Below are 11590 nucleotides of genomic sequence, written 5' to 3' on the forward strand. Positions count from 1 at the left end.
AATAATGTGATCTGCATGAAGGTATCTGGCCTTTACCGTGTTATATTTTGCACCTCGATATAAAATAATCCACCTGGTTCCTGGATATTGTACTGGGGTCATGTAAGGGTATAAAATACAGATGGAGAAAAGATAAATCTTGAAAGAGAGATCAGATCATTTCACTCACCAGTAATATGTGTTGACACGTTGGAATAAATCGATTAGGAGAGTGGAACAGGAGCTCAGCAATAAGAAGGCCACAGAAGGGAAAGAAGGCCACAGAAGAGAAAGAAGGCCACGGAAGAGAAAGAAGGCCACAGAAGAGAAAGAAGGCCACAGAAGAGAAAGAAGGCCACAGAAGAGAAAGAAGGCCACAGAAGAGAAAGAAGGCCACAGAAGGGAAAGAAGGCCACAGAAGAGAAAGAAGGCCACAGAAGGGAAAGAAGGCCACAGAAGAGAAAGAAGGCCACAGAAGGGAAAGAAGGCCACAGAAGAGAAAGAAGGCCACAGAAGAGAAAGAAGGCCACAGAAGGGAAAAAAGGCCACAGAAGGGAAAGAAGGCCACAGAAGAGAAAGAAGGCCACAGAAGGAAAAGAAGGCCACAGAAGGGAAAAAAAGGCCACAGAAGGGAAAGAAGGCCACAGAAGAGAAAGAAGGCCACAGAAGAGAAAGAAGGCCACAGAAGGGAAAGAAGGCCACAGAAGAGAAAGAAGGCCAGGTCTCCTCCAATCTGTGAGGGGCAGCAATCCCATCCACTCTCTGTTACTCAGAACACAAGAGCGATGCAGGCGACGTAGCCCCTTGTTATCTCCCCAAGGATCCTGAGTGCGACCACCGTATATCCACCCCCTCTTCCTCAACACCAAGATCTGACAACACTCCAATACACAAACCCGTCTGCTCGACCTCCTCACCCTGCCCAGACACAGGGCTGTACATGGCACCCTCACCCAGCACTGTCACTGGGGCAATGTGCAAAGGAGCAGAGGTTAGGGCTGGATCATTGCAGCTAGATCTTCCACCACGACGGATTACAAAGAGCTGGGAAAACTTCAAGAGCTGGAGCCCACACAGTGTCACTGGTTTGTACAGAGGAAAACCATGCCTTACCTGTCTGTATATCCATAAATCTATCTATATATTTCTATCTTTATGTGTATATATATATATATATATACATACATATATATATATATATATATATATATATATATATATATATATTTATATATATTTGATTCACTATTAGTTAATTCCTCATATTATTGTAGCATATATCTATATATATATATAGATATATATTTCTATATATCTATATATATCTATATGTATATGGGTGTGTGTATCTATATCTATGTCTATGCATCTAATATATATATATATACATATATATTACACACACATATAGATATTTTTCTATATATAGAAGGATATCTATAAATAAATATATATATTTATTTATCTCACTTTGTTTTTATATATATGTATATAGAGGCGCTATAATGATAAATAATATATATATTCATGTGATTACCGGGAAAGGAAAACCTCGATATACGCAAGCTGAATTTGAGATATATATATATATATATATATATATATATATATATATATATATATATATATATATATATCCATGTATGTGTGTGCTTGTATATGTATATATGTATATATATATATATATACATATATACATATACAAGCACACACATACATGGATATATATAATTAAATTCAGCTTGCGTATATCAAGGTTTTCCTTTCCGTAATCACATGAATACAGCTTGTACATTGTAGCACCCGGATTTCGATCTTTCACCAACTATTATCAATCTTAGAATTTTCTAAAGTTTTTTTTTTTAATAATATTTGCATGTAGGTAGTACAATTGTCTTCTCATATGTATTTAATAAACGATACATGATTTCAGTCCAGACACTGGGACATTTCCCGAAGAGATACTTTTATTGTTAAAGTTGCATCATTTTCTTTTTTTTTTATCCGCCAAATATTTTTACAAGACAATAATTCGCTTACAACCGGAATTTTGCAACAAATTTCAAATAATAAATAATGACATTTATAAACGCTGTAATTTTATTCTGTCGGATGTAAATGTTCTTCTTTTTTTTGGGGGGGGGAGTTGGGAGAGAAAAATTATTCTGTATTTTAAATAATAAACAGAAGCCTTCAGAATTCCCATGGGAGGAAAATAAAGTCGGCTATGTTTCTGAAGCTTGTGTGGGCTAGATTCGTGTTGGTACATGGTGCTCACCATAGGATAGCATTGGCTCTGTGCACAGACACCATAGGATAGCATTGGCTCTGTGCACAGACACCATAGGATAGCATTGGCTCTGTGCACAGACACCATAGGATAGGATTTTCTTTGTGCACAGACCATTGGGGCCGCCGTCTCATGAAGCACATAGACATACATCGCTTATATACAGTCACCTGGAGGCAGATTCGGGTTCTCTCCCTTTGCATGCTTTATTTTAAAGCCTGGTGCATATTCATAACACTGTAAAGATCATATGACCGACAACTGCTGCATATAAAATTAATTTGACATATCAGTATATGTACATCCTTTCAGTCCATTTTAACAATTGCAAAACTTAAGAAAAAAAATGAACAAGCTTTAGCGTAACATTAAATTTCCATATCCAGTCAAACGTGTCCATATACATATATATATAATTCTCAGTGTCCGCTGCAGCCGATCACTTGTAGTCAAGACACTTTTGAGTTTTGCAGTTTCATAACCTATTTTCTCCTTCGCTGTATAGAGTCCAGTTGTGCTGAGTCTTTGCAGAAAGGATGGCTCCCAGACAGTATACATACATGCACATGTATACATCACACGGGTCTGTCCACAGCATACTGACACGCACTGAGGTTGGATCCAGGGTTCTGAACACTGGCATAGCCAAAACTGGAGTGCTGCTTAGCTTTGAGTCTAAGGCTTGCCAGGCTGGAGTTACATGTGTCCCTGTAGACATAGGGGGGTGTTGGAGGGGCATAAGGGCAAGCTGGCGTGGGCACAGCAGAATTCAGAGAAGGGTTGCTCAAGTTGTTCAGGTTATTCAAGCTGTTGAGACTGGAGCCTGGCACCCCTGTGACTGCAGAGGGCACCATGCTGGAGGACATGCTCATGGAGGAGATGGAGTTGGGCGAGGAGAACATACTTTGTGAAGATAAGGGGTTAACATTCATCGAGTTGAAGAAAGGAAAACTCTTGGTGGAAAGTGAAGCCGAGGTAAGGCCTTTAGCTGCCCAGTTGTTATAGGAATACCCTGGGTACATGTCATCATATGGTTGCATGAGCCCATTAAATTGGGGCCCGAAGCCGTTTTTGCACAGTTCTGCTTGTTGGTTCCTTTCTCTCTTTCTCCATTTAGCTCTGCGGTTCTTGAACCAAACCTGAAGTCAGAAACAAAATACAAAAGATGATCAATGTTGGTAGACTGTCATTTTTTCTGCACATACAAGCTGGTAAAGGAATTCTTCATCTCACACATTATAACATTTCTTGATACCGACATAACAGATTGTGGAATTAATCCATCTCTTTAGATAGGACCAAAGGAACAGTAAATCATTTTTAGATTACAAAAATATATCAACTTGGCATTTATCAAAGGGGGCATCAAAAATAAGGCACTGGTGCTTCCTATACGCTGATAACATAATATATATATATATATCTATCTATCTATATATATATCTTTATATATATATATATATATATATATATATATACACACACACACATATATATGATATATATGTATATCATATCTATCTATATATATATATAACCCCTTATATGCAGCACCTTGAAATCAATGGTAATGATGAATAAATAATAAAAACCTATATAAAATAAAAAGAATCGCTTTATCTTTATGTAGGTGGGCAGTCAGCTATGATCCCCCAATGCTAATCTGCCCTGACTTCCAAGGAACTTCTGACCCATCTTGCCCTCTCTGCAGCTTGTTGGCAGGACCTGCTCTTTAACTGAGTCGCCCAGACAATGGGGGATCAATGTGCAATCCACATCCTGGGTGTGGGACTTATCAGCCACCCTCCTGCTGGGTGAGTTTGTGGATTGGAGCAGTCCCTCGTCTCCCCCGTTTACACTCATCATGTTGTACATTGCAGATCACTGGTAACTGGACCATTAACCCCTGGCACGCACTTGACAAGAGCCACATTAGCCTGCCTCCTGCATTCACAAGATGGGCCTTATTTCAGCTGAAAAGATACCAAGGATCCTTCCTGATAAAATACCTGCTGCTCACTGCAGCCATGCACTTCTTTATGCACTGTTCCATATTCCCTCCCTGTGGTCACAGAGGATCAGTCTATACATGTTATTTATCTAGTGACCATAGGCCTTGAAGAAGCTCTAGACAAAGTTGTTGCCAATTACGATCATTGCTTGGCTAATATTTGCGTCGAGTTTGCCCCCTGAAACAAGTTTTGCAGATTGTCTTTCAAGGCTGTTCTCCTAGGTTTTAGGTGCTATAAATCTTATCTTTTTTTTTCCAGCAGGAGATTATATTCAGCCAGTTTGGCTTTGCTCAGCAGATCTCCTGAAATGAGCCTAGCACTGCTACAAAGTATCATTCAGCAGCCTTTATATTGATCATTCTCTATCCGCTGTCTTTGAACAAGTATCAGTTTGAAGCTGTAAAATTCACAGATGCTGGAAAGCAATCCAACAGGCTGGCCCCAGGGGACAACTTATGTCCAAACACCACATCATTATGGAAAATGGACTTGCAGAGGATTCGCAGCGCATTTATTAGACAATATTGCCATAGTATATGGGAAGGTATATATTGTTATTATTGTGTGTAATATTTATAATTAAATGTTAATAATACTGGAGTATATTGAACCTGAGCTAATTAATTAAAAGCACAACATAACATTATGTAATGTAATAATAATATTAATGTAGTAGTAATAATAATAATAATAATATAACATTCTGTAATGTTTGTAATTCTAAATATATATGAGAAAGGCTCACAGTCCTGAGCCGAAACGACGTCACTTTGGGCTATTAAATAAGCACCTTTTACACCTTTAACAGGTGCGCTGCCTCCATTTTTGAAATATATATATATATATATAATGGTCACACACAGCAGTGGTCCTTACCCTGACTCTGGCCTCTGTGAGGTTGGTCCACACAGCAATCTCCTCTCTGGTGGACATGTCAGGGTAGCGGTTCCTCTGGAAAGTGGCCTCCAGTTCTTGCAATTGCTGACTGGTGAAATGAGTCCTCTGCCGGCGCTGTCTTTTCTTCTTGGACGGGTCGTCGGTGCTATTGTCTTCATTTTTACTTTGGTGGGTTTTGTCTTTATCTGTTCAATTGCAAAAAGTACATCAACATTAATTATCGTGCACAGTTATATAATTATACTGATATAATATACTGAAATATAATTTTCCATATATATACAGTGTATATATATATATATATATATATATATATATATACAAACACACGCACACACATATATATTATATATATACATATTCTCTCTATCTCTCTCTCAATGTATATATATATATATATATATATATATATATCAATGTATATATATATATATATATACATATATGTATACATATAGAGGAAAAAATAAATATATATCCTCTATATGTATAGATATAAAACTTAATGGAAATATATATGTATTCATATCAGGTATATGTAAAAAGACAAAGAGCTGCTGCTAAACAAAAGCAGAAAGTTCGCCTACAAATCCATGAAATCCCCGGTAGCTCAGGGCTGTGGATTATCGCTCACTGTCTGCAGAAACAGAGGAGAACGTAACAGAAGATTCCCAATAATTGCAGCTTATTTCAGATTTCGTTACAGAGGTAGACACATCAGGAGACTGTCCGTGGCCATATGTCCCTCGCATTTTTCGCTGCAGTCATTATTGGTCTCTTCTATTAGCTAAATATTTTCTGATAAGTTCCAGATCAGTTGATCCCCAGAAAGCAGCAGATCCCAGGAGTGATTTGTGACAAGTGATCTCCTCATACACTGCATGGCTCAGTGCTCAGGACAAGTGCCCCGTGCATTGTGCCACTGCTGCCATTTACTAGAACCGCTGCCATGTCTCCTCTACAACCTACAAAGGACCGCACACAACCTCCGATTAAACATCATGGCACTAATACAAATAATCATATAATAGCAGACATCATCAAGATCATATTCCTAAGCAGTGGTGATAATTATAGTCATGTGAATTATGTTCCTGCTACAGCTAATAATCATAGTTATTATCAGCAGCAGTTCTGTTAGCAATGCCAATAAGAATTGTGCAAATAATACAATATATTATGGAATATCACAAATAATGATAAATGCATATGGGGCCAAGGGCTTGAGCTGTGAGGCAGGGTGCCTGATGAGGTGGTGGGTGCCTGATGAGGTGGTGGGTGCCTGATGAGGTGGGTGCCTGATGAGGTGGTGGGTGCCTGATGAGGTGGGTGCCTGATGGGGTGGTGGGTGCCTGATGGGGTGGTGGGTGCCTGATGAGGTGGTGGGTGCCTGATGGGGTGGTGGGTGCCTGATGAGGTGGTGGGTGCCTGATGAGGTGGGTGCCTGATGGGGTGGTGGGTGCCTGATGAGGTGGGTGCCTGATGAGGTGGTGGGTGCCTGATGGGGTGGTGGGTGCCTGATGAGGTGGGTGCCTGATGAGGTGGGTGCCTGATGAGGAGGGTGCCGGGGACCCAGGGGCAGGTGGGCGCCTTCCTTACCTACAGCTTCTGGGCTGGAGGTGTCGGAGATGGTGTGCACCTCCAGCCTCTGTTTGGACGCCATGGACAGCAGGGTCACCGGCTGCTGCTGCTGCTGATGGGAAGGTGCTGAGACCACTTTACTCCCGGCTACGTGCTCCAAATGTAAGGGGTCTTTCATAGAGTTCATGAACAGGTGACTGGGTGCAGCCGTCCCGCCAGGTCCAGGGGGATTACAGGGGGCAATCTAATGTGGCCGTCTACAGTCACATAGGCAGCTGTCGGAGAGCTCCCTCTAGAGCAGCCGGCCGCGCATGGTACAGTCCGGGCACTGCACCTACACTGCTGGCAATGGGCAGTCAGCAAGAGCTCAGCCGCTTCCCTGTTTCACTAACATCTTAAACCAGAGCTGTGTCCTACCCAGCCGCCTGACGTCATCCGCAGCACCCCCCTGCACTGCTGTGAGCACGCCCAGCGCACGCGTCCTAGCCAATCACAGCCTCATCCTGCCGGGCGGGGTTACCGTAATTATAGACACCAATCCGCACGCTGCTGGGGTGGGAATGTAGCGCGGCTCCTCAATGCACAATTGTCAGCCTAGTCCTCTGCAGCGGAGGGGAGCCTGGCCCTGCGCCCTGGATACCGGCACTGATGGCTGCCCTCTACACTCCATCCTTCTATTAAGTATAGCGACCACTATTAATGGCGGAAAATACGGAGATACCCAGCATCGGCTGTAATAAACGTCCCCAGAAATCCTCGGGAATCTCCACATGAACTGCCCCATGACTATATAAAGGCAGATTACTAATCTGTAGATTTCCCCACAGTTCTGACTCCATCCCATGCAGGGCCCCATAAACACGGACACTAAACAGTGGGGACTGAGCTCGGGGTCTGACCGGCCTCACCCGGGCTTATGTGTGAGGCAGACGTGTAAAAACAGGGCAGCATTCCAGCAGATTGTATCTGTGACAATGTTATCTCATAGCTCGGGGGAAAGAGGGCTTTATGCTGCTCGATTCTGCAACTTGTTTTCCATTTATGTACATTAAGCTTCATGGAAATATCTGACAACTCCAAACATTGCAAGAGAAGGAAGACATCGCCCATATCCCTGGCCCATATCCGCCCCGGGCCCCTAATCTGCGAGTGACAAGATGTATGTCAGAAAGAGATCCCTAACCTGCAAATTGTGCTGTCTATTCCCATATATCTCATCATCTATCTATCTATCTATCCAAAATATATCTATCTATTCCCATATATCTCATCATCTATCTATCTATCTATCCAAAATATATCTATCTATTCCCATATATCTCATCATCTATCTATCATCTATCTATCCAAAATATATCTATCTATTCCCATATATCTCATCATCTATCTATCATCTATCTATCTATCCAAAATATATCTATCTATTCCCATATATCTCATCATCTATCTATCATCTATCTATCTATCCAAAATATATCTATCTATTCCCATATATCTCATCATCTATCTATCTATCCAAAATATATCTATCTATTCCCATATATCTCATCATTATCTATCTATCTATCTATCTATCCAAAATATATCTATCTATTCCCATATATCTCATCATTATCTATCATCTATCTATCTATCCAAAATATATCTATCTATTCCCATATATCTCATCATCTATCTATCATCTATCTATCTATCTATTCCCATATATCTCATCATCTATCTATCTATCTATCTATCTATCTATCTATCTATCTATCTATCCAAAATATATCTATCTATTCCCATATATCTCATCATCATCTATCTATCCAAAATATATCTATCTATTCCCATATATCTCATCATCTATCTATCATCTATCTATCTATCCAAAATATATCTATCTATTCCCATATATCTCATCATCTATCTATCATCTATCTATCTATCCAAAATATATCTATCTATTCCCATATATCTCATCATCTATCTATCATCTATCTATCTATCCAAAATATATCTATCTATTCCCATATATCTCATCATCTATCTATCTATCCAAAATATATCTATCTATTCCCATATATCTCATCATTATCTATCATCTATCTATCTATCCAAAATATATCTATCTATTCCCATATATCTCATCATCTATCTATCTATCCAAAATATATCTATCTATTCCCATATATCTCATCATTATCTATCACCTATCTATCTATCCAAAATATATCTATCTATTCCCATATATCTCATCATTATCTATCTATCTATCTATCCAAAATATATCTATCTATTCCCATATATCTCATCATCATCTATCTATCTATCTATCTATCTATCTATCTATCCAAAATATATCTATCTATTCCCATATATCTCATCATTATCTATCATCTATCTATCTATCTATCTATCCAAAATATATCTATCTATTCCCATATATCTCATCATCATCTATCTATCTATCCAAAATATATCTATCTATTCCCATATATCTCATCATCATCTATCTATCTATCTATCTATCCAAAATATATCTATCTATTCCCATATATCTCATCATTATCTATCATCTATCTATCTATCCAAAATATATCTATCTATTCCCATATATCTCATCATTATCTATAATCTATCTATCTATCTATCTATCCAAAATATATCTATCTATTCCCATATATCTCATCATTATCTATCATCTATCTATCTATCCAAAATATATCTATCTATTCCCATATATCTCATCATCATCTATCTATCTATCTATCTATCTATCTATCTATCTATCCAAAATATATCTATCTATTCCCATATATCTCATCATTATCTATAATCTATCTATCTATCCAAAATATATCTATCTATTCCCATATATCTCATCATTATCTATCATCTATCATTCTATCTCTCTCTCTCTCTATCTATCTATCTATCTATCTATCATCTATCTATCTATCATCTATCTACCTATCCAAAATATATCTACCAATTCCATATATCTAATAATTCTCTATCTATTAGCTATCTATTCCAAATATAACTAATAATTCTATCTATCAAAAAAAATTGAAAAGAAGGTGGAAGGTTCTATGATATAACCGAAATATTGTCACACGGGCTAAAATAATAACTTTTTTTAATAGCTTCTTGGAGTACTGCCTCCTTTTTTTCTTTCTTTCTATCTTTCCTTCTTTCTTTCTATCAGAAAATATCTATTTATCTATCTAAAGCCTACTAGGCACATACCAGTCCTTAAAACATTAAAAAAAAAAGATGGAAGCAGCATTTCTTGTTGTGTAAAAATACATTTATCTTGTCACCATTTCTATCTCATCCATCTATCTTATATCTATCTATTATCTATCTATGTATCTATCTATTATCTATCCCATATCTATCTATTATCTATCTATCATCTGTCTATCTTATATCTATAGATTATCTATCTATTATCTATCTAGCTGTCTATTATCTATCTACCATCTATCTATCTAATATCTATCTATCTATTATCTGCCTATCTATCTGTCTATTATCTATCCCATATCTATTATCTATCTATCTATCTATCATCTATCTATCTATATATTATCTATCTATTATCTATATATCTATCTATTATCTATCTAACTGTCTATTATCTATCTATCTATTATCTATCTATCTAATCTATCTATCTATTATCTATCTATCTATCATATATCTATCTATCTATTATCTAAGACATATCTATCTATTATCTATCTATAAATCTATCTATTATCTATCTATAAATATATTTAATCTATCTATCTATCATCTATCTATAAATCTATCTATAAATCTATCTATTATCTATCTATAAATCTATTTAATCTATCTATCTATCTATCTAATCTATCTATCTATTATCTATCTATAAATCTATCTAATCTATCTATCCATCTCTTTCACAGTTCTGTGTGCAAAAATAAAATGTCTTGGAATGACTTTGGCTTGTGTTGATCTTATTTGAGGCGTTGTATCCCTGAGATTTGGCGCAGGATCTCCAAGACCCCACAGGGTTTCATCAGAGACAATGCTCTTACATTGTGTAGTGCCTTTTAATCTGATAAGACTCTAATTTGCTTAAGTCTTTTAAATGGGGGTTTAGACCAGCCCTAGCCGTTTTCTTATTGAATTCCTTGTAATTCCCAGCAGATCATAAAGTATATGTGTAAAGTAAATATTTCCACTTTCTGCACTGCAGCTGATGACCTGTAACTGAGTCAATATGAATTTGGATCAATCTTGCACTGTTTGTGTATTAAGTATATGTGTGATGTGACAGGGATGGGTGATGGGATCATTAGGGGTGGCCTACAATAAGTGTCAGGCCTGGGGAGACACCAACAATTTAATCTATAGAAGTGAAAGAGAATATTTGCTATGGATGGCTGTAGAAATACTCCTGTATGTTTCATTAAACCTCAGTCTATTCCTAGAAATATATATTTATGGTCAGTTTTGTGCATAGTCTACAAGATTTCTAAATGGTTATATATTTTTTATTTTTTTTAAACATAATTATAATGATCTTAAACTACATCAAGTTTTATACATGAAATCAACCAGAGCAGGTACTTTGTAGCATCATTGCACAGGGCACACAGGTGTCAAGTGAAATAAACACATATGGATTTGTATGGTAGATTCTAAAGCAGCCCTTTCTTCCTTCATATACACAGCGCTGTCAATGCCTCCAGGGTCCACAATTAATAACAGCAGTCTATTAGTTTCATACAGCCACATAACACTCCCATAATTGTCAGACAGCGAGATTTAATAATCTGGGAGGCAGACACCCTGCTCTCATCCGACACAGTGT

At 37.7% G+C, this 11590-nt stretch overlaps 1 protein-coding gene across 2 annotated transcripts in view; it reads right to left on the bottom strand.

The window, feature by feature from the left end:
* Positions 1 to 1924: 1924 nt before the first annotated feature.
* The window catches only part of PITX2 (paired like homeodomain 2), a 19584-nt gene continuing 9918 nt past the window's right edge, over positions 1925 to 11590 (bottom strand). The window contains exons 1-3 of one of the 2 annotated variants that reach the window (XM_069743857.1): positions 6778 to 7163; positions 5158 to 5363; positions 1925 to 3408 (exon numbers count right to left, since the gene is read on the bottom strand). In XM_069743857.1, coding sequence (XP_069599958.1) covers positions 2845 to 3408; positions 5158 to 5363; positions 6778 to 6946 — 939 coding nt within the window. In that variant the 5' untranslated portion in view covers positions 6947 to 7163 and the 3' untranslated portion in view covers positions 1925 to 2844. Of the gene's footprint in view, positions 3409 to 5157; positions 5364 to 6777; positions 7164 to 11590 lie in introns of those variants that run through there. The other variant, XM_069743858.1, reaches the window with a different exon arrangement.

This window comes from Ranitomeya imitator, chromosome 1, assembly GCF_032444005.1.
Source record: "Ranitomeya imitator isolate aRanImi1 chromosome 1, aRanImi1.pri, whole genome shotgun sequence".
In the NCBI taxonomy this organism is placed as follows: Eukaryota; Metazoa; Chordata; class Amphibia; order Anura; family Dendrobatidae; genus Ranitomeya; species Ranitomeya imitator.